Below are 24525 nucleotides of genomic sequence, written 5' to 3'. Positions count from 1 at the left end.
CTTGTTGTGGAGCACGGGCTCTAGGCACGCAGGCTTCAGTAGTTGTGGCGTGCGGGCTCAGTAGTTGTGGCTTGCGGGCTCTGGAGCGTAGGCTCAGTATTTGTGACACATGGGCTTAGTTGCTCTGCAGCACGTGGGATCTTCCTGGACCAGGGCTCGAACCCGTGTCCCCTGCATTGGCAGGCGGATTCTTAACCACTGTGGCACCAGGGAAGTCCCAGTTCTCTCATTCTTTCATTCCGTTCCTCCCTCGTCCCCTCCCCCCCTTCCTTCCTTCCCTGTAAATGTTCCTGGGGCTTAATATTTAAAATAAATACCTTGTAAATATCCTATAGTTTGAGTTGGGTCTTTGTTTTGTTTTTGTTGGTTTGTTTTGATTTTGGTTGTTTTAATCCAATTTGACACACTCTTTCAATTGGAATGTTTATACCATTTACCATTTAATGTAACTGTTGATACAGTTGGGTTTAAAGCTGCCATCTTAATATATGTTCCCATTTCTTTCTATTTCTGCCCTCTTTGAGGTTGACTATTTTTAATGATTTTATTTTATTGGCTTATCTGTGTTCAAATAAAATTATACCCCTTAATGTATATTGTAAAAATCTTGCAGCAGTATACTTCCATGCCTTCCCCCTCCAGGCTTTTGTGCTTTTGTTGTCATACATTTTGTTTCTATGTATGTTATAAATGCTACAATATGTTACTGATATTTTTGCCCTAAACACTTTGATATATCTCAGATTAACAATAGCATATTTCTTTGATTTGTACACATATATTTACCTTTTTTACCATTCTTCATGTTTTGGATATCTATCCATAGTTTCAGCTGGTATCATTTTTGTTCCTGAATAACTTTAATGTTTCTTAGAGTATAATTCTGCTTATAATTAATTATCTTAGCTTTTCTTTGTCTGAAAAAGTCTTTATCTTCATTCTTAAAGTATTTTTGCTTGGAATAAGAATTCTAGGTTGAGAGTTCTTTTGGTTTTCAGTACCTGAAAGATGTCACTCTCTTATTTTCTGGACTGCATAGTTTCTGATGAAAAGTGATCTTTCATTCTTTGTTCCTCTGTACATAATATGTCTTCTCTGACTGGTTTTGAGATTTTTTTTTTTTTTATCGCTGTTTTCACCAAATTGATACTGATGTGCCTTGGAATGGTGTACTTAATGTTTCTTCTGCTTGAGGTTTGTTGAGATTCTTGGGACTGTGGGTTTATTTTCATCATATTTGGAGTTGTTTTGGTAATTCTTTCTTTCTTTTTTTTTTTTTTTAATGTTCTCCCCTTCTCACCCCCTTGGTTTCTGGAACTCCAATTGCATGTATTTTTGACTACTTAATATTGTCTTAGAGGTCACTGATGTGCCATTCTTATTTTTTTTCCTGTCCCCCTCCCTTTGTTTTATTTTGCATAGTTTCTATTGCTATGTCTTCAAGTTCACTGATCATTTCTTCTATAATATATATAATCTGCTTTTATTCTATGTATATATTTTTAATTTGAGGCATTATATTTTTCAGAATTAGTAGTTCCATTTGGGTCTTTTTAATATATATATATTTCACTTCTGTCCTCATCACGTTCATGTTTTCTTCTTACCTTCATGAGCATATGGAGCATATTTATAACAACTGTTTTTATGTCTTTGCTAATTCTGTCACCTGTGCCATTTCGGGGACTGCGTCTATTGATTAATTTTGTCCTGATTATATATTTGAAGGTCTTTCTGCTGTGGCTGGTGGAAACATGAATTGCTACCAGCCCTGTGTGTGGTAGGGAGTTTTTTGGCCTACTTCTTTCTAACATTCTTTTCCTGGTCTTAGGTAGTTTTTGCTCTTGCGTGACGCTGATCATTATTCAGCCAAAGACTCAGGGATACCCCTCTTCAGGTCTACAGAACTCAAGCTCTCTTTCTCTCTTTGTAGCTCCCTCCTCTGTGGTGCTTTGCTGTAGAAAGTATAGCTCCCTTGGCCTCCCTGAATTCTCATTCCTGTCTCCCTCAACTGCATGCAACCACCAGGCTCTATTTGGGTCTCTACTTCTCCTTGTACTGCAGTCTGGAAACTACCTCCTTGCAGTAATTGGGGGCAGATGTAGGGCTCTTCTAGTTTGTTTCCCATCTTTTACGGATTTTCGCACTGTGCTTCCTATTGTCCATTGTCTGAAACCATTAACATATTATCTTGTTTTCTACTTGTTTAAGGTAAAAGAGTAAACCCAGTCTCGGATATACTGTCCTAATCTGAAGCAGAAGTCCTCTGAGTATAGTTTTAATTTGTATTTATATATGTTTTTAAAGGAGTGAAGGTAAACATCTGTTCACACATAACTGGGTAATTTGTTTATCTTCTTTTGAAGAGCTTTCTACTCTGTTAAATCCAACCCATTTTTCTGTGATATTGTTGGTCTTTTCATTCTCTATTTGTAGGTGTTTACATTTTAGGGATATTAACCCTTTCTCTGTAACATGAAATGCAAAGTTTCCCTTCAGTTTGTCATTTATTTATTTTTATTATATTTTGCTGTTGGTATCTTTTCTGAGACTCTGATATTATTATAATGAATTATTTTATCTCTAATTTTTTTTTTCTACTGGAGCACTGGGTTGTTATTGGGGAAGGGGGAGGATTCAGAAGTTGCTTTCACTGTGAGATGTATTCATAATAGTTGAGCTAAGAGATTCTGCTTTATTCAGGATTTTAAGTTTTTATATAGTGGAATGATATGATACATAAATGTTCTTCCAGGTAGCTATATGACCCATTCCCTACCTCTTTCAGAACTCTGCTCCAATGTTACTTTATAAGCACATCTATAAGCACCCTATTTAAAATTGTAACACTGTCACACACTTAGCCCCATTCCCTATTCCTGTCTTCTTTTTCTTCTTCTGCTTCTTATTTTCCCTTTACAGGAGTTACCACAATTTGACATAACATATGTTTTGCTACTTTATGTATAATCATGTGTCTTATCCCTAATATGCTGGTAGCATGAAGGCAAGGATTTGGGACTTTTAATAGTGCCTGGCACTATAGTAAGTGCTCAATTTGTATTGGTTAAATGATCAAATTTCTGTTCATGTAGGTTGTTTTGGCACAAAGTAAAAGGTGAATTGGAAGAGGAAGAGCCTGGAGAAAGAAGGTGTAAGGTGGCAGAAGCTTAGCTGAAGTGGTACCAGTGAGAATAAAATAGAAAAGGCTAAAGGAATGACATTAAAAAGAAGAAATGGGTCACCATCCTTGTTTGTTTTTATAATTATTAAGTAAAAAGGAAAAAATACTTTATTTGGATTATATTTTTAATATAGATATTTATAAAGCGAAATTATAGATTGAAAATGTCTGAGTAGATGTTATGACTTTTTTTGTTCTTACAAAACATTACTTAAAAAATACAAGCTATCTAGTGGAAGTCATGTTGTTTTTTCTGGTTAATTGTTTTTCTTTAATTTTTTTTTTTTTTTTTTAGAGCTTTGCTTCCTGTTTTACATCACAAATCTAAGAAAGGACCCCCCCGTCAAGCCAAATATGCTATTCATTGTATCCATGCAATATTTTCTAGTAAAGAGACACAGTTTGCACAGATATTTGAGGTAAAGAGAAAAGTTTTTTGTTTGTTTCATGTTATAGTTAAAAAACAAATATGAATGATTTTATAGGATGTTCACATTTGGAGATGTATCATTTTATAGTTTATTTTCAGAATTTGAATTAGTATAATCAATATTGATGGGCGATTAAAATCAGAAAATATCTGATTATTCAGATGTTTAATGCTAACTCAGATTCAGAAATCAAACAGTTGTATAATATTTTTTTGACATTACTTTATACATTTAGTATTAGGAAACTGTTTTTCATTAGTAAGTAATTACATATAAAATCCTACTTACTGATAGTAGGTAGTAGATGATTATCAGTTTACAGATTTGAAAGTTAGATTTCTATATATGAGATACTACTGAAATGTGGGGTTCTATAAATCCATACTAATTTGTAATGTAAGGTAAATAAGTATAAGTTTGTACTTCAGTGACTGACATAATTTTATGTCAGATTAAAATGTGCCTTTTCCCTTGCAGAGCATTTGGTCCACACCAAAAGGTTCTTGATATTTTGGTGCTCTCCAGAATGTCTGTGGACATATTTGGTCCATGCCAAATGGTTTTGGACAGGACCAGATATGAACAAATATCGAGGACCTTTGTGTGTAGACCAAGTGTCTTATGGATGTATTGGATAGGACCAAATGTCTACTGACCATCTTTTCAATATGTATTTTATATTATTTTTTCTGTACTTGGAATTACTATTACCCTTTCTAAGCATTGCAATTTCATTACAAGCTATTATAATCAGGGGCTGTCTTTAGCATTCTTCCTGCAAATAGAAGCTAAGCAGAAAATCTATAAAATCCTAACTTATAATTTTAGTTTAGGAGCTTTGAATGAAGTCAAAACAATTTGGAAATTATGCTGAAACTAACCCACCATAAATACTTAGACTTGTTATCTCTGTTTTAGAAATATTTATGCTAATTTTGTCATATTTTCATATATTATGTTAAAGACCTAAAGGAGGAAAAAAAGTTTTCTTTATTAAACAGCATCTTTGCTATAGATAGCAAATAGTAATATATTTTAAATTTGGGGGTGGAAATACTTTCTATAGTCTTTTTTTTAAATAAGAGGATGACTTCAATGAACTCATGTTGATTTCTAGAAAGCTTTTGTTTTTCTTGAATAATCTCCTTTTTGTTCCTTCCAATGATGATGAGGGAGGAGGATAATGCTGATAATAACTTGAATTTTTAGGGTACTTTTATTTTCATTTTTGATATCTTTTACTTATCTTTATGAGAACCTAACTGGTAATCCTTCTACTATGACATACAGGATTGGCTGGCTTTCTGAGAAAAGGTCTCATAGAGACATATGGCCTTTATGAGGTTACTGTTAATCGAGGGACTGGCCATTTATTTTGCTTTTTCAGAAATGATTTTATTATCTTACTGTGGAAAATTGTCACACATTATAATAAATGAATTGAAAAAAGTACACTATCAGGTATTTGTTTATAATGTAAACAACAAGTTATCACTTAGATGTGCAGTGGAGGTACTGAGGGAGGTCATCAAGAATAGCAAGAAGTAAACTCATTTAAGTATACTTTTGACTAAACTAAGCCTCTCATATTGCCCCATTGTGTTGGGAAGAACAGTTTTGTGTTGTTTTTCAAGCCTAGAATTCTTGGTGTTCAGTGTAGGAGGATAGAGCATCAATTCTTAATTAAAATGTGTCATTAAAATTTTTAATAGATAATATATTCACTTGCTTCAAAATCAAGAGATACAAAACAAATATCCAGTAATAAATACTAAAGAGTAAAGAGTTTTCTCTTTTGCTTCACCCCCATATCTCCAGCCACCCAGTTTCTTAGAGGCAGCCAATGTTATCAGTTTCTAATGTACTTTTCTGGAGAGATTTTATTCATATGCAAGTAATGTAAATACACAAAATACACACATATTTTGTCCCTTCCCCCTCTCCTTATGCCAATGATAGTATACTGTAGCCACTCTTCTGATTTTCCTATTTAAAAAATTTAACAATATATTTTAGGTATCAATTTATGTGAGTATATAAGGAGCCTCATTCTTTTGTCATGGCAAAATGAATATTAATGGCTGGGTTTCCTATTAGAATAATAAAAATAATTTTATTAGTTATGGTACTTAATATTTGATGCTATAAAAATCCACAAAAATCCATGTGACTGTACATAATAAAACTTATTTCTTGGTCCTGAAAAAAGTCTAATTGGGTGCTTTGATTGTATTCTAATCAGTGGCTTAGGCACACAGACCCTTTTTGACTAGTGGCTTCTCTTTGAGTCCCACTGGATCCTTGGTATTAAGACAGCCAGTGAGTAAAGAGAGAGAATGTGGAGAAGAAACATTGCTCATATCTGCCTCAGTACAGGCATGGCATACCTCACTTTCATTCCCATTCTGGTAACCAGAACTTATTCACATCCTCACCTAACTGCACATATAGGCATCCTTGAATGGAAGTGGATATTGGTGAGCCTTAGCAGTCTCTAACATACTTATATATGTGGTCATAAAATATATGATACATAATATTCTTCATGCTGAAATGTTCTTTACGTAACCTCTAAAATATAACTTGGGCAAAACTGAAAATATTGAAATATGATGCCTTCTACATAAATAACCTATAAAAGTTTAAATGTAAGCTTGAGCTACTACTTAAACCATGTATTGGAACTTTTGTAGTTTTTAATATTTGAAGGTGAAATATGTGAACAGCTTATTTGCATGTTTATGGAGTTGATCATTTTCCTTTCCTCATTTTCAGCCTCTGCATAAGAGCCTGGATCCAAGCAACCTGGAACATCTCATAACACCGCTGGTTACTATTGGTCATATTGCTCTCCTTGCACCGGATCAGTTTGCTGCTCCTTTGAAGTCTTTGGTAGCTACTTTCATTGTGAAAGATCTTCTCATGAATGATCGGGTAATTTTTATTTTTTAGTGGTGTGTTCTTCATAATGCTATCTTCTAAAATTTTATGCATCAAAGAGAGAAGTGAAATGATGTAAATAACACTTCAATTTGGCTGACTTATTTTAGGTTTTCCTATCTTTTTAACATGCTGTATCTCCATTGTAAGTGAAACAACATTGAAACATCTCTTTAGTTGAGCATAGGACTATGACCTGGAATACTTTCCTTCATAAATACAAAACATTACCTGATTCTGTCTATTTTAACTTTATAGGGGTTTAATTTTTATAATGACATCTTTTTTAAAAAATGTGAAGACTGACAGGTTAGTTTATAATATGGTTGTTATGATAGTAGTTGTTGCATTTCATGCATACAAGAGAGAATTAAAAGAGCCTTGGGAGAAAACATTGGGAAAGAAATAGTGATTTTCTCTGTCTCCAGTATATGAGTATTTGGGGTAGGGCATGACATGTTGGGTCTTAGAGAATTGACCCCTTACAGTTACGTGGAGTTTTATGCACGTCTTTGTGTTTTTAGATATATACACATATGTGTGAAAAGAAAACCTTAAAACTAGGATTTTCAGAATGGTAAATGAGCATTGGCTTCAGTTTGAAGTCACCAGCTGCATTAGCCCCCTAACAAGAGAGTAGGCCTGTCCTTTTGAAGCTTTGAAGCCAAGCATTCACTTCTCTCTGGCTATGAAAGCTCTAGACGGCATCTTCTTCCAATAGAAGATTGTTTTCTGCATTGAAAATCTGTTGTTTAGCATAGCTACCTTAATTAATGATCTTAGCTAGATGTTCTGGATAACTTGCTGCAGCTTCTGCATCAGTACTTGCTGCTTCACCTTGTACTTCTATGTCATAGAGATGGCTTCTTTCCTTAAATATTATGAACCAACCTCTGCTAGCCTCAGATTTTTCCTCTGCAGCCTCCTCACCTCGCCAGGTCTTCACAGAATTGAAGAGAGTTAGGGCCTTGCTCTGGATTAGGCTTTGCCTTAAGGGAATGTTGGGCTGGTTTGATTTCCTCTCCAGTCCACTAAAACTTTCTCCGTATCAGCAATAAGGGTGTTTTGCTTTCTTATCATTACGTGTTCACTGGAGTAGCACTTTTAATTTCCTTCAGGAACTTTCCCTGTGCATTCACAACTTGGCTACCTGGCACAAGTGGTGTAACTTTCAGCTGATTGCAGCTTTTGACATGCCTTCGGCACTAAGCTTGATCATTTCTAGCTTTTGATTTAAAGTGAGAGATGTGCAATGCTTTCTTTCACTTGAACACTTTATAGAGGCCATTGTAGGGTTATTAATTGGCCTAATTTCAGCATTGTTGTGTCTCAGGGAATAGGGCGGCCTGAGGGAGAGGGAGAGAGATGGGGGAATGGCCAGTCTGTAGAGCAGTCAGAACACACATTTACTAATTAAGTTCACTATGATATGTGGGAGTGGTTCATGGCACCTCAGAACAGTTAAAATAGTATCATTAAAGATCGCTGATCGGGCTTCCCTGGTGGCACATTGGTTGAGAGTCCGCCTGCCGATGCAGGGGACACGGGTTCGTGCCCGGGTCTGGGAGGATCCCACATGCAGCAGAGCGGCTGGGCCCGTGAGCCATGGCCGCTGAGCCTGCGCGTCCGGAGCCTGTGCTCCGCAACCGGAGAGGCCACAACAGTGAGAGGCCCGTGTACCGCAAAAAAAAAAAAAAAGATCGCTGATCACTTATCACCATAACAAATGTAATAATAATGAAATCATTTGGAATATTTCAAGAATTATGAAAATGTGGCACAGAGACATGAAGTGAGCAAATGCTGTTGGAAAAATAGCACTGATGGACTTGCTTGACACAAACCTTCAATTTGTAAAAAATGCAGTATCTGTGAAGCATAATGAAACAATTTTTGTCTGTATACAAAAAGTATGTCAGACAGCTGGGTCACAGTAAAAAAAAAAATACTGTATATTTAGAGTGTAATTAGAACTACAGCAAGAGAGGAAAGAGAATATGAAACAGAAATAGTATTTGAAGTGATAATGCCAGAAAATTTTTCAAAATTTATGAAAGACGTCAAAGCTGTACATTCAAGATCAGGTAGAAGCCCCAAATAGGATAAATATAACACAAAGCACACCCAGATACATCATAGTAAAACTGGAACCAATCAAAATAGAAAAGATTAAAAGCATTTACAGCAAAAAGACAGAAAACCTTCAAAGGGATAAGACTGTCACTTGACTTCAAAAGAAAAGATAAGAAAATGGAAGATAATGGAATAATATCTTGAAATTATCGAGTGGAAGAAATGTATTAATCTAGAATTCTAAACCTGGAGAAAATATCCTTTAAAAAGGGAAGGCAAGGGCTTCCCTGGTGGTGCAGTGGTTGAGAGTCCGCCTGCTGATGCAGGGGACACGGGTTCGTGCCCTGATCGGGGAGGATCCCACATGCCGCAGAGCGGCTGGGCCTGTGAGCCATGGCCACTGAGCCTGCGCGTCCAGAGCCTGTGCTCCGCAACAGGAGAGGCCACAACAGTGAGAGGCCCGCGTACCGCAAAAAAAAAAAAAAAAAAAAAAAAAGGGAAGGCAAAATAAAGACATTTTCAGACAAACAAAAACTGGAAGAGTTCATCAGCAGTTATCCCAGCTAAAAGAATTTCTACTTTAATTCTTTGGGTAGAAAGCAAATTATCACAGAGGCAAAACAGAGTGAAAAACAAGAGAAAGAGGAAAATATGTTGGTAAGTCTAAATAAATATTAACTGCATAAAATTAGAACAGTAATGGTCCTGTGTGAACAAGAGCACAGTAAGCATCAGAGTATAAAGGGAGTTGATGTATTTTAAGTTTTCTTAGAATACTGAACCTACTACTGTTCTGAAAGTTTAAGACAGAATTATTGAAATTGGCCTTCAATAAGTTAAGGCCACTACTCTCTAGGACAACTACTAAAAGAATAGGAAAATATAAAACGAATAAGCCAGTAAAGAGGAGAATGGAATAAAAATATTTTACCAAAAATAAGGCAAGAAGAAGATGAAAATGAACACAGAACTGATAGAACAAACTGAAAAAGCATCAGGTGGCAAATTTTTATTTTATTTTATTTTTTGGCCAGTTTTTAAAAAAATTAATTAATTATTTTTGGCTGCCTTGGGTCTGTTGCTGTGTGCGGGCTTTCTCTAGTTGTGGCAAGCAGGGGCACTCTTCATTGCGGTGCGCGGGCTTCTCATTGTGGTGGCTTCTCTTGTTGCGGAGCACAGGCTCTAGGCATGCGGGCTTCCGTAGTTCCGGCACGCGGACTCAGTAGTTGTGGCTTGCGGGCTCTAGAGCACAGGCTTAGTAGTTGTGGCACGTGGGCTTAGTTGCTCTGCGGCATGTGGGATCATCCTGGACCAGGGCTTGAACCCGTGTCCCCTGCATTGGCAGGTGTATTCTTAACCACTGGATCACCAGGGAAGTTCCTCAGGTGGCAATTAATCCTAATCACTATTTACATAACATGTAAGCAGAATATGCTAATTAAATACAAAGTTGACAGAAAGTTTGTCAGAACTGGGTTGTGTACAGTTCTATATATGACATTTAGAAGTCTTCAAGTCTTCTATTAGTTACTGTTACTCTGTCTTTTCCCCCTGAGATTGGGAATGGGATAAAAATATCCACTATCACCACTTGTGTTGTTTTGAAGGTTCTGGCCATTCTAGGAGGAAGAAAGAGAAATAAAATCCATTAAGAATGAAGGAAAAAAAAAAAGCTGTTATTACTATGAACGGAGAAAACCTAAAAGAATGCAAAAGTTAATAGAATTAAAAATTGTCTTTAACAAGGTCCCTGGATTCAAAGTCAGTATAAAAAAGAAGTAACTTTATATTTCTATGCCAATAATAAACAGTTAGAAAATAAATATTAAAAATTACATTTACGGTAACATCAAAAACCGTTAAATGCCTAGGAATATACTTAAGAAAGGTAAGCAATACCTCTACACAGATGTTTAAGAAACATTCCTCAGTGAAGTTAAAGGCCACCTAAGGTATATACTGTCTTCATGAAATGAAAAGGTCAGTATTATAATACCATGGAATGGGATGGTGATACTATAATGATGACAATTATCTGCAGATTTACAGTTCAATACAATATGTATCAGAATTCTAGCCAGATGTGTGTATATGTTGGCATAGAGTGGTATAGGGAGAAGCGACAAGCTGATTGTAAGATTTCAATAGAAATGCAAAAGGCATAGCCAAAATCATCTTGAAGAAGAGGAAGAAGATGATGATGATGAAGTAGTCGTAGTAGGAGGAGGAACAGCAGCAGCAGAAGTCATCATTAAAGACATTTGGAGGACATTAAAGACATTTGGAGGACTTAAGCTACTAGATATCACACCTTGTTATAATAATTAAGAAAGTATGAAACATAATCGATTATATACATATGATTTAGAACAAAAGTAACAGTAACATCCTGGAGAATTTCCTAATATTGGATTTGGCAGTGTATCCCTACATGAGAAATCAAAAGCACAAACACTAAAAAAATAAAAACCAAAAACAGATAAATTGCACTTCATCAAAATGTAAAACTCTTGTGCATCAAAGAGCATTATCAAGAAAGTGAAACCATCAACAAAATGAAGAGGAAACCTACTGAGAGAAAACATTTGCAAATCATGTATCTGATAAGGGGTTAATATCCGTATTATATAAATGACACATATAACTCAATAGCAAAAAAACAATTTGATTAAAAAATAGGCAGAGAGGGCTTCCCTGGTGGCGCAGTGGTTGGGAGTCCGCCTGCTGATGCAGGGGACGCGGGTTTGTGCCCCAGTCCGGGAAGATCCCACGTGCCACGGAGCGGCTGGGCCCGTGGGCCGTGGCCGCTGGGCCTGCGCGTCCGGAGCCTGTGCTCCACAGTGGGAGAGGCCACGGCAGTGAGAGGCCCGCGTACCACAAAAAAAAACAAAAACAAAAAAAATAGGCAGAGACATTTTTCCAAAGAAGATAAACAAATCATCAACAATTATGTAAAAGGTGCGCAACATCAGTAATCATCAGGGAAATGCAAATCAAAACCACAATAAGATAGGACCTCACTCCTGTTAGATTGGCTAATATAAAAAAGACAAATAACAAGTGTTGGTGAGGATGTGGGAATATAAATTGTTGGTGGTGGGAATGTAAATTGATGTAGCCACCATGAAAAACAGTATGGAGAATCTTCCAAAAATTAAAAATAGGAAAAAAAAGTTATAAATAGAAGTACCATGTGATACAGTAATTTCACTTCTGAGTATTTATCTGAAGGAAATGTGAATACTAACTCAAAAAGATACCTGCACCCCCATGTTCATTGTATCATTATTTACAATAACCAAGACATAGAAGCAACCTAAATGTCCATCTGTTGGGTGAATGGATAAAGAAAAAGTGGTGTATATATACAATGTAATATTATTCAGCCATAAAAAAGAAGAAAAAATCTTGCCATTTGTGACAACACTGATGGACCTTGAGGGCATTATGCTAAGTGAAATAGAGAAACATAAATACTGTGTGATCTTTCTTACACACGGAATCAAATCTAAAAAACACTGAATAACAACAACAATAACAAAACCCTCCAAACTCATAGATACACAGAACAGATTGGTAGTTGTCAGGGGCAGGGGATGGCTGATGTGCAAAATGGGTAAAGGGAGTCTTCTAAAGGTACAGTTAGAAAATAAATAAGTCAAGGAATGTAATGTACAGCATGGTGACTATAGTTATTAATACTGTATGGTATATTTGAAAGTTTCTGCTGAGAGAGTATATTTGAAAAGTTCTCATCACAGGAAAAAGAAATTGTAACTGTGTGGTGCTGGGTGAAAACTAGACTTATTATGGTGATCATTTCATAGTGTATGGAAATATTGAATCATTGTACATCTGGAACTAATATGTTATATGCCAATTATGTCTCCTTTTTTTGGGGGGGGGGTGTATGCGGGCCTCTCACTGTTGCGGCCTCTCCTGTTGCGGAGCACAGGCTCCGGATGCGCAGGCTCAGCGGCCATGGCTCACGGGCCCAGCCGCTCCGCGGCATGTGGGATCTTCCCAGACCGGGGCACGAACCCGTGTCCCCTGCATTGGCAGGCGGGCTCTCAACTACTGTGCCACCAGGGAAGCCCTATGTCTCCTTTTTTAAAAAAAGAATTATCAATTTGAAAAAAAAAGTGAAAAGTGAACGTACAGAATGGGAGAAAATATTTGCAAATCATATATCTGATAAGAGACTTTCATCTAGACTCTATAAAAGAACGATTACAACTCAACAAAAAGACAACCCAATTTTTTTAAATGGGCAAAAGACCCAAATAGTCATTACTATTAATAGTTACTATTGTAATAGCTTTTTCTTTTTATATTTTTGTATTGTTTTGTATTTTGTAAGGTATGTTCATTATTTTTTTAGACATGATGCTATTTGCACATTTGATAGACCATGTTATAGTGTAAACATAACTTTTCTATGCATTGGTAAACCAAAAAAATTGTGTAACTTATTTCATTGCAATATTTGCTTTCTTGTGGTTGTTTGGAACCATACCTGCGGTATCTCAGAGGTATACCTGTTTCAGCCTGCTCATGCTTCAGTTTTTTTTTCTTCTGACCCATCTTTGAATTTACTCATTCTCTCCAGATTTGTCTAATCTTATGTTAAACCTATAAATATGAATTCTTAATTGCAGTTTTAATATATTTTTATTCTGTAATTTCCTTTAGTTTTTAAATATAGTTTTTAGTTCCCTGACGAAATTCTTTTTCTTATCATTTAATCCTTGAACATCTTTAATTATGTTAAAGTTTATGTGTGTTAGCCTCAATATCTGGATCTCCAGGGGCTCTTTTTCTCTTGTCTGTTTTTCGCTTGATTTTTGGTCAAGTCTTATCTTGCACATGTTATTTTTGATTGAGCTGTAGACTTTGTGAACAAAAAATTGTAGAGATAATTTGAGGCTCTGGATGATTTTATAATTCTTCCAAACAGGATTTATTTTTGCTTCTGACAGGCAGTTGAGCTACTGTCAGATCACATTCATTCAGTCAAGACTGCAGTGATTGGAAGCTAGCCTTCAGTTTTTGACAGGCTCATTCTTTTTCTGGTCACTTTTATGTCTAGGATGTTTTTATTTGGGATCCCCCCACAAGTCTAGGGTGTTTAACAAGGACTCTTTATTGAACTCAGAATTCCACTTTTTTTTCCTTCTACCTCTGTGACAGTGATGAAAACATTGCTCAACCTTTTAACCTTTTTCACTTTCAAAATCAGGCATCATTTATATAAGAAAAGCAGTTTTAGTGCCAGACTCAAATCTCTTGATTATTCTCCCCTTTTGAAACTTTGCCTGCAAAGATTCAACACCCATGAATTCTTAGCACCTGGTTTTATTATTCTCCCAACTTTTCTTCCTGTTTCTTTCCTGCCCCAGGTAACCACTTTGTTGAATTTTGGTTTATTATTCCCTAACTAAAACAAAACACCATTTTACCATATATTCATCTCTAAACATGTACTTGTTTAATTTTGCTTGTTCTTGAAGTTTATAAGAGTTATTTTATACCGTATATATTCTTGGGTGACTTGATATTATCATTATGGATATGTTTCTTAGAATAACCCTTGTTGTCAAATCTAGCTGTAGTTCATTCATTCATTACTCTGTATTATATCACTGTGTGAAATGTCTCTTATTCTCCTAATGGACATTTGGAGTATTTCCATTTCTTTCCTCTTTTGAACAGTGCTCCTGTGAATTTCTTATAGAGGCCTTCTGATGCATATGAGCACAGATTTCTCCAGGTTACATTCACAAGAGTGATATAGTGATGAACATCAGTTTGTACACATATTTAACTTTTCACTTTATTGCTGAAATATTTTTGAAGATGGTTGTTAAAACTTATTTTCCTCTCAGCAGTGTATAACACACATTATTGTCAGATTTCTTAATTTTTGCCCGTTTAATTAGATATAAAACAGTGTCTCAGTATAGTCTTAATTTGCATTTCCCTGGTTACTAAAAAAGTTTATATGTCTAGTCATCATTCATGTTGCCTCCTTTCTGAAATTCCTTTTCATGTCTTTTGCTTTTTTTTCTTGGGTTGTCTTTTTCTCATAGGTAATCTTTACACACACTAATATTTTTTCAGGTACATGTTGAAGTATGTTCATAAAATGCATAAAATCTCATTTATGGTGTGTCTTTTTACTCCCTTCATTGTGTCCTTTGAACAAAAATTATTAATTTTAATTTAACTACATTTATCATTCTTTTGTAGTTAATGCTTTTATATCTTGTTTAACAAATCATTTCCTATGCCATTGTCATAAAAATAGTCTCCCATATGTTCTAAAAGTTTTAAAGTTTTCTTTTCACACATAAAAATTTTAATACATCTGGAATTGATTTGTTTGCTTTTTCTTGTATGCTGTGACTTAAGGATTCCATTTCTTTCTACTCTCCATTAGGGTAACCAACTTTCCCAGCAGAATTTATGGAATGATCTCTCCTTCTTCCAGTCATCTGCAGTGCTAACATTCATATCATACACGGCCTCTATTCTTTCCCATTGCTTTGTTTGCTCATCTACAATTTTCTTTCATTAAAGTTTTATAATTTTCTCTGTAAAGAAAATTTAAATATTCCTCTTACACAACTTTGTTAGGTATTTCAGTTTTTAAAATTATTTTGTTTTGTGGTGGATTTGGGGAATTATTTTGTAGTTTTTAATCTCATATCATCTTGTCTTGCTAAACTCTTTTCTCTTTAGTTTTCATCATAATTATGAGAAAGGCCAATTTTGATTTTTTTTAATCCTTAAATATTTTATCTCTATGTATTTCCTTATATTTCTATATGTATTTCCTGTACTTACCTTTTTTCATCTCAGCTTCATCTGTCAGTTTTTGAAAGAGGTATATTCAAGTCTACTGCTGTGATGATGAAGTTTTCGACGTTCTTTTTTTAAAAAATCATTTTTGTTTTGGTTTGTTTTGATATTAAACTGCTAGTTTTACAGATGTTCATGAATTTTATATCTTATGTAAGATTAAAGAGAAGTACATCAATATCCTTTTTATATTAGTATCCCATATAAATCCATATCCTGTTTAAATGCTTTTAGATCTTGACTAGTGTATTTGTCCATTAGTTTTAGATTTCTTCTGTCTTTGGTTGTGTTGCATCTGTTGTGGTTTCATTTATTATTTTTGAACCTCTCTATTGGTCTTACTTATGATAACTTTTTTGTTTGAACCTGTCTGTTGGTCTTACTTATGATAACTTTTTTGTTTTCTATTTGTAATAATTATGCTGATTGAATTTTCTTGTGAATTAAATATTTTAGTGGAGTGCATCTTCGAATAATTTGTTCAAAATGGCTTGTAATTTGGAAGCTTTCTCTCTGATTTCTGAAAATATTTTCCTCCTCATTCTTGAAGATTAGAATTCTATTTTTCAAGTCACTTGGCTAACAGAAAATTCAGAATGTTGTTTTTTGGTGTGTAAAGAAATCTGAAGTTGATATGGTTCTTGTTTCTTTTTTGGTAGGTTCCTCCATGCAAGCTTTGAGATTTTTTGGATATTCTTAGTTCAGAAATTTCATCAGTATGTTTCTAATGAGATCCTTATTTCATTATTTTCACTTCACACTTTGAAGGCATTTCTCAGCTGAAGAATTAATTCTTAAGCTGTTTGTAAATAGCTCTGTTTGGGGAGTTTGCCTTCTGGATGTTTGAGCTACCTATCCTGTTGCCAAAGGGTTACCTGAGGTGCTTTTTGATTTGTTTCCAACTGGAAATTACTCATGTCAGGTCGAGGTAAAAATGGGACCTCCAGTGTTCCAAGATTGGGTTCAGCTCTTTTGTCACCTTACTTAATTTCCTGACTACTACTGTAAATTCACATTTCTTAATACCTTCAGCTTATCATCTCAGGGTTATACTATGATTGTGCTAAAAAAAAAAAAAAGGCTTTTTGGAGGGTGTTTCCTTCTGTGCTTTTCTGGAGTTGTAAGCCCTCTTAGCTCTGTTAATATTTTTTTACTGTATATTTTGCTTTTCGAAATTTTTCTTTGGTTTTTTGGGGGGCCCCTTTTGTTTTCGGCCCAGCTAACTGGTGTGTGTTTACGTGCATGTGCGTGTGTGTGTGTGTGTTGCCATTTTGGTGGGATTTAAATAGGAAGACACTAATGTATGTTTTCTGTTACTTCTGCAAACCTTTATAATTGTTCCTTGCTCAAGATGTTTTGCAGATACCTTTTCCTTCATCATTTATGACCGATAGCTGACCCTTGAGCAACATGGAAGTTAAAGGTGTCAGCCCTTTGTGTCGTGGAAAATCCTAATGTAATCTGTAGTCAGCTCTCTGTATGTGGTTCCTCCCTATCCACGGGGCATTTCTGATTCAATCAGCTGTGGATTGTGTATTACTGTAGCAGGTGTACATTCAAAAATCTACATATAAAGTGGACCTGTGCAGTTGAAACTTGTCTTGTTTAAGGGTCATCTGTACACTTTTTGGCTCCATTGATTTTTATCTTAGTCCTTGCCAACTGCTTTAAATAATTGAAACAGTAGATTAAAGGGGATTGAGTAAGGAAGTATATATATAAGTGGTTAAAGTTGGGCCTATCTCACACCTACAAAGAACCAGCTGGTGATGGATGTATAAGGTTATTTGTGGTGCTAGTGAAGACAGGCCTTTCAACCTTTTTGAGTAAGTAACAGAAAACATAGTCATGTATAATGACTGTTCTTGCAGAAGATAAAAATTTCATTCATTCACTAAATATTAATTACACATGAGAATGTGTATTTGTGTTTTAAAGTCCTTAATTTTTGTTTAGCTTCCAGGAAAAAAGACAACTAAGCTTTGGGTTCCAGATGAAGAAGTTTCACCTGAGACAATGGTCAAAGTGAGTGATATGCATAGATCTGTTGATTTTAATATATTTAATATACTGTATTATTATTATAGGTGTTAAAATGTCTGTTCCTGTTATAAAGATACAGCTATTAAAATCAGGTTTTTATATTTATTGTATGACATTATCCTCTGTGCTGTGAGAGTGTAGGGCAATAATGAGAAACTTGAGGCCTGTGGGCAGCTGCACATAATGTAGTTTGGAAAACAAAGTTTGAAAACTTTCTCTATGTTGCTGCTTCTTAGATATCCACCTTTTAATGGGAAAAGGCAGTGCTGGTTTTCTTAGGTACATTCTCCTATTCAGCAAAGATGGTCGTCCAGGTTTTAAGACTGTTCGTCTTTTCCATGGGATTTGATACACTTTTTTATTTTTATTAAAGAAAATTCAACCTGTAATTTCTTGAATTAGGAGTTATGGGTAAAAGGATTGCTCATCACAGCTGTAAAGTATTGCTTTACTAAAACTGTCTGTACTCCGTAATGTAGACCTCATATCAAGCCACTGCCCAAGGTGTAAAGGCCAGGAACAAATATATTAAATATTGTTTTTCTAATTATAATTTCTTGCAGATCCTTTCATTGTATGTGTATTTGTTTATGTTTCATTTTGTGAACTACTTTGTCACATTATTGCAGCTTCAGATTCTGATACTATTTCTCCAGACCTGTAGGGCAGTCTTTCCTTTAGCATCATTGAATGATGCTTGAAAATTTTGAGTTCCAGTATAAACCTGTTTTCTCAGCTTTGGTCTCAAGCAGCAGTTTTGTATAATTGGGCAGCACTGCACTAGAAGGCGGGCCACCTGCGCTTAAGTTCATGGTTACAAAGTGGCCCAGGAAGAGGATCTTAAGACTGATAGCCACATGCCACTGTTCAAAACCCATTTAGCTCTGGAGCCTCAGATCTGTAAAAATTAAGATAATATGTGAAAAAGAGATAAGATGCACCCCTTTGAAAGGACTGTTGCAAGCCTTAGAGGCAATAACAGGTTTTAAAGTACTAAGTACTTCATAATTGTCAAATGCAGTACAAATGTAAGGTGGTATCAACTCTTAGACACAAAAGATCGAATATAATTTTCAGTCGGGATCTTTCTGGACTAGGGAAGTTAGCACGATTTTACTATGGGTTCTAAAGGGTAAAGTGTTTGTTGGGGAAACATTTTTTAAAAAGCAAAAAGAACCAGTTTTTAGATAAATCGTTCATTTGTCAACTACCTGGGGGTGAGACAGCTTTAATTTAAAACATTCAAAAAGTTATCTTCACACATGCAGAAAAAAATAATTTTTTTCTTTCCTTTTCTTAAAAAATATCTGTTAAAAACATTTCTTCATTCTTTTTCAGGGCTGATATAGAATTTCTTTAAATGGTAGCAATGTTTTATTTGTCAATTTGTATTTTAAATAGATTCAGGCTATTAAAATGATGGTTCGATGGCTACTTGGAATGAAAAATAATCACAGTAAATCAGGAACTTCTACTTTAAGATTGCTCACCACAATACTGCATAGTGACGGAGACTTGACAGAACAGGGGAAAATTAGGTATGTAATTACAACTTCAGAGTTCTTTGGATTACACACTATTTTAATGTCTGGTGTAATTGTTGAATGATGGTTTCTTTTTTAAAAGATAATTAATATTGCTTTGTAGGTATGCATATATTTTTATTGTAATACGCTTTTGTGTAGTGCTTATTTCAAAATGACAGTCTCATGTCTAGTGCAAGGTACTGCTGTGCAATCTTAAGTATTTTAAACAATAGATGTTTACTGTTTTGAATATCTAATGTGAAAATGTTACTGTACCAATCAATAACTGATGTTTTACATTCTTGTTAATGTCTAAAGCTAAAAGAACAGACTGGATAGAAGGCAACTTACTGAATCTGTTTCCAGAAGTATAAATATATGCAAATGTGAAAAATGACTTGATGCAAATTTTAAAAAATACACATACCTTTTTGTTTGTTTTATTTTGTTTTCTTTGAAAGATGTATAGTATAGTGACTGAAAACATGAGCTCTGGAGCCCAGATTCAAATCCTGGCACCACCTCTTAGCAGCGAGGTGCCTTTCAGCAAGTTACTTTAACCTCTCTGTACCTCAGTTTCCTCATCTATAAAACAGAGATAATGATTACGCCTATCTCGTCTAGCTGTTATGATAATCAAATAAGTTAGTATATTTAATGTATTTAAAACACTGCCCAGCACATAGTAATTAGAAGTATTGATGGTGGTAGTGGTTATTATGTCAAGGTTAGCTAAAATTTAGAAGTTTGTCCTCTGTGAAAACACAAGTGTCATTTATTGTCTCTTATTGGTAATAAAACGTGTGAGAATAACTTCCCCCACCTTAACATATGTATCTAGCTTCAAGTCTTTAGAACAAAATATAAATGGTGATTGCCAGCTGCTTAATACTTTTCCATCTTTGTTTCTTTTCTTCTTATATGTTTTGCTCTTGCTGTATTTTTTGCATAGAATATTAACAGTAGCACATTCTTCTCAAACAAATCAAATAATAAGAAAACTCTGTAAAGCATGTTACATGTATAACTCATTTATTTACCTTCCTTCAGTCTAATTAGTTGTCTTCACCTTCTACTCTTATAATTACATGCTAGCGTTCAAGATTTACATAATAATTAGAGAAAAATTTCCTTAGTATTAATACGTTTTGTCTTAAATTTATTAATTACATTGTTTATGTGCACTTTAGATCTCACCTGTTTTTGTTTCTTTTTTAATCTATTTTTGGTTACGTTGGGTCTTCGTTGCTGCACGCGGGCTTTCTCTAGTTGGGGTGAGCAGGGGCTACTCTTCACTGCGGTGCGCGAGCTTCTCATTGCGGTGGCTTCTCTTGCTGTGGAGCACAGGCTCTAGGTGCGTGGGCTTCAGTAGCTGTGGCACGTGGGCTCAGTAGTCATGGCTCGCGGGCTCTAGAGTGCAGGCTCAGTAGTTGTGGTGCACAGGCTTAGTTGCTGTGTGGCATGTGGGATCTTCCCGGACCAGGGCTTGAACCCGTGTCCCCTGCATTGGCAGGTGGATTCTTAACCACTGCGCCACCAGGAAAGTCCCTCACCTGTTTTTATCCATGTTATTCTTTAATAAAATCACGTGTGTACTTGAATTCTGCACATGTATTTGAATTACATTGGGTCTGCTTTTTTTTTTTTAATTTTACTGAAGTATAGTTGATTTACAGTGGTGTGTTAATTTCTGCTGTACAGCAGAGTGACTCAGGTAAACATTTATATATATATATATATATATATATATATATATATAAAAAATCTTTTCATATTCTTTTCCATTGTATTTTGTCACAGGATATTGAATATAGTTCCCTATACTATACAGTAGGGCCTTATTTATCCATCCTGTATATAAAAGTTTGCCTCTACTAATCCCAAACTCCCAATCCTTCCCTCCCCTACACCTCCTCCCCTTTGGCAACCACAAGTTTATTTTCTATATCTGTGAGTCTGTTTTTGTTTCATAGATAATGTTGATTCATGTCATATTTTAGATTCCACATGTAAGTGATATCATATGGTATTTGTCTTTCTCTTTCTGAGTTACTTTGCTTAGTATGATAATCTCTAGGTCCATTTGTGTTGCTGCAAATGGCATTATTTCATTCTTTTTTGATGGCCGAGTAATATTCCATTAATATTCCATTATATACACCACATCTTCTTTATCCATTCATCTATCAGTGGACATTTAGCTTGTTTCCATGTCTTGGCTATTGTAAATAGTGCTGCTGTGAAGATAGGGGTGCCTGTATCTTTTCGAATTATAGTTTTGTCTGGGTTTATGCCCAGGAGTGGGATTGCTGGATCATGTGGCAACTCTGTTTTTAGTTTTTTGAGGAAATTCCATATTGTTTTCCATAATGGCTTTACCGATTTACATTCCCACCAATAGCATAAGAGGGTACCCTGTTCTCCACACCTCTCCAGCATTTGTTATTTGTAGACTTTTTAATGATGGCCATTCTGACCAGTGTGAGGTGGTACCTCATTGTAGTTTTGATTTGCATTTCTCTAATAATTAGCAATGTTGAGCATCTTTTCATGTGCCTATTGGCCATCTGTATGTCTTCTTTGGAGAAATGTGTATTTAGGTCCTCTGCACATTTTTTGATTGGGTTGTTTGTTTTTTTTTGTTGTAGAGTTGTATGAGCTGTTTGTATATTTTGGAGATTAAGCCCTTGTCAGTTGCGTCATTTGCAAATATTTTCTCCCAGTCTCTGGGTTGTCTTTTCATTTTGTTTGTGGTTTCCTTTGCTGTGCAAAAGCTTTTAAGTTTCATTAGGTCTTATTTGTTTATTTTTGCTTTTGTTTCTATTGCCTTGGGACCCTGACCTAAGAAAACATTGGTACGATTTATGTCAGAGAATGTTTCACCTTTGTTCTCTTCTAGGAGTTTTGTGGTATCTTGTCTTTAAGCCATTTTGAGTTTATTTTTGTGTATGGTGTGAGGGTGTGTTTTAACTTCATTGATTCACGTGCAGCTGTCCAGCTTTCCCAGCACCACTTGCTTTTTCCCCATTGTATATTCTTGCTTCCTTTTTTTTTTTTTTTTTTGCGGTACGCGGGCCTCTCACTGTTGTGGCCTCTCCCGTTGCAGAGCACAGGCTCCAGACGTGCAGGCTCAGCGGCCGCGGCTCATGGGCCTAGCCACTCCGTGGCATGTGAGATCTTCCTGGACCAGGGCACGAACTGTGTCCCCTGCATTGGCAGGCGGACTCTCAACCACTGCACCACCAGGGAAGCCCTTGCCTCCTTTCTTGAAGATTAAGTGTGTGGGTTTATTTCGGGGCTCTTTGTTCTGTTCTGTTGATCCATATGTCCCTTTTTGTGCCAGCATCATGCTGTTTTGATTACTGTAGCCTTGTAGTATTATCTGAAGTCTGGGAGGGTGTCCTGCTTTGTTCTTTTTCCTCAGGATTGCATTGGTAATTCTGGGTCTTTTATGGTTCCATATACATTTTAGGATTATTTATTTTTGTTCTGTGAAAAATGTCATGGATAATTTGATAGGGATCGCATTAAATCTGTAGACTGCTTTGGGTAGTATGGCCATTTCAACAATATTAATTCTTTTCAATCCAAGAGCTTGGGATGTTTTTCCATTTCTTTGAATCATCTTCAGTTTCCTTCGTTAATGTTTTGTAGTACTCACCATATAAGTCTTTCAGCTCCTTGGTCAGGTTTATTTCTAAGTATTTTATTTTGCGGGGTACAGTTTGAAAAGGGATTGTTTGTTCACATTCCCTTTCTAATATTTCATTGTTAGTGTAAAGAAATGCAACTGATTTCTGTATGTTAATGTTGTATCCTGCTACTTTGCTGAATTCATTTATCAGTTATAGTACTTTTTGTGTGGAGTCCTTAGAGTTTTCTACATATAATAATATCATGTCTCCTTTGTTGAAGATTAATTGTCCATAGGTGTGTGTGTTTATTTCTGGGCTCTCTGATAATTAATATTATGTGTGTATAACAATAATTTTACCTCTTCCCCACCAATTTGAATAGCTTTTATTTCTTTTCCTTCTCTGATTGCTTTGGCTAGGACTTCCGATACTGTGTTGAAGAGAAGTGGTGAGAGTGGGCATCCTTGTCTTGTTGCAGATTTTAGCAGGAAGGCTTTCAGCTTTTCACTGTTGAGTATTATATTGTCTGTGTGTTTGTCATAAATAGCTTTTATTATGTTGAGCTATGCTCCCTCTATACTCACTTTCATAAGGGTTTTTATCATGAATGGATGTTAAATTTTATCAAATGCTTTTTCTGCATCTAGTGAGATGATCATGTGGTTTTTGTCCTTTCTTTTGTTGATGTGTTGTATCACATTGATTGATTTGCATATGTTGAACCATCCTTGTGACCCTGGGATGAATCCAACTTGATCATGGTGTATGACCTTTTTTATTTGTTGTTGGATTCAAGTTGCTGATACTTTGTTGATAAATTTTGTGTCTATTCATCAAAAATATTGGCCTATAATTTGCTTTATGGTGGTGTGTTTGTCTGGTTTTGGTATCAGGGTGATGGTGGCTTCATAGAATGTCTTTGGGAGTGTTCCTTCCTCTTTAGTCTTTTGTAAGAGTTTGAGAAGGATCAGTATAAGTTCTTTTTTGTATGTTTCGTAGAATTCCCCAGTGAAACCATCTGGTCCTGGACTTTGGTTTGTAGGAGTTTGTTTTCTCAGATTCTGTATCATTCTAGTGGTTGGCCTGTTCAAGTTATCTGTTTCTTCTTGATTCAGTTTTGGTGGGCTGTATGTTTCTCGAAAGTTGTCCACTTCTTCTAGGTTCACAGTATTGTTCATAGTATTCTCTCTCTCTCTTTTTTTTTTTTGTATTTCTGTGGTATCAGGTGTGATTTCTCATCTTTAATTTCTTATTTTGTTTATTTATGTCTTCTCTCTTTTCTTCTTGGTGAGCCTGGCGAGAGGTTTGTCAATTTTGTTTACCCTTTCAAAGAACTAGCTCTTGGTTTTATTGATTTTTTTTATTGTTTTTTAATCTCGATTTTAGTTATTTCCTCTCTGAGCTTTATTATCTCCTTTAGTCTGCTGACTTTAGGTTTTGTTTGTTCTTCTTTTTCTAATTCTTTTAGGTGGTGGGTTAGGTTGTTTATTTGAGATTTTTCTTGTTTCTTAAAGAAGGCCTGTATTGCTATGAACTTCCCTCTAAGAACTGCTTTTGCTGTATCCCATAGATTTTGTATGGTTGTGTTTTCATTGTCATTTGCCTCAAAGCGTTTTTAAATTTCTTCTTTGATTTCATCGTTGCCCTGTTGGTTTTTTAGTAGCATATTGTTTAGTCTCCATGTAATTGTTTTTTTCTCATTCTTTTTCTGTGGTTGATTTCTAGTCTCATGCCGTTGTGGTCAGAAAAGATGCTTCAAATAATTTCTATACTCTTAAATTTGTTGAGGCTTGTTTTGTGCCCTAGTATGTGGTCTCTCCTAGGGAATGTTC

The 24525-nt window shown here is 35.4% G+C and overlaps 1 protein-coding gene across 5 annotated transcripts in view; it reads left to right on the top strand.

The window, feature by feature from the left end:
- Positions 1-24525, top strand: part of PDS5B (PDS5 cohesin associated factor B) — a 197939-nt gene that overhangs the window by 140739 nt on the left and 32675 nt on the right. For all 5 annotated transcript variants that reach the window (XM_027116533.1, XM_027116536.1, XM_027116535.1 and 2 more), the window contains exons 20-23: positions 3480-3603; positions 6391-6549; positions 17446-17514; positions 18934-19070. In XM_027116533.1, coding sequence (XP_026972334.1) covers positions 3480-3603; positions 6391-6549; positions 17446-17514; positions 18934-19070 — 489 coding nt within the window. The remainder of the gene's footprint in view (positions 1-3479; positions 3604-6390; positions 6550-17445; positions 17515-18933; positions 19071-24525) is intronic.

Source organism: Aethalodelphis obliquidens, unplaced genomic scaffold (assembly GCF_003676395.1).
Source record: "Aethalodelphis obliquidens isolate GAN/ISIS:26980383/991018 unplaced genomic scaffold, ASM367639v1 scaffold16, whole genome shotgun sequence".
Taxonomy (NCBI): domain Eukaryota; kingdom Metazoa; phylum Chordata; class Mammalia; order Artiodactyla; family Delphinidae; genus Aethalodelphis; species Aethalodelphis obliquidens.
This window is presented reverse-complemented; position numbering and strand designations above follow the sequence as displayed.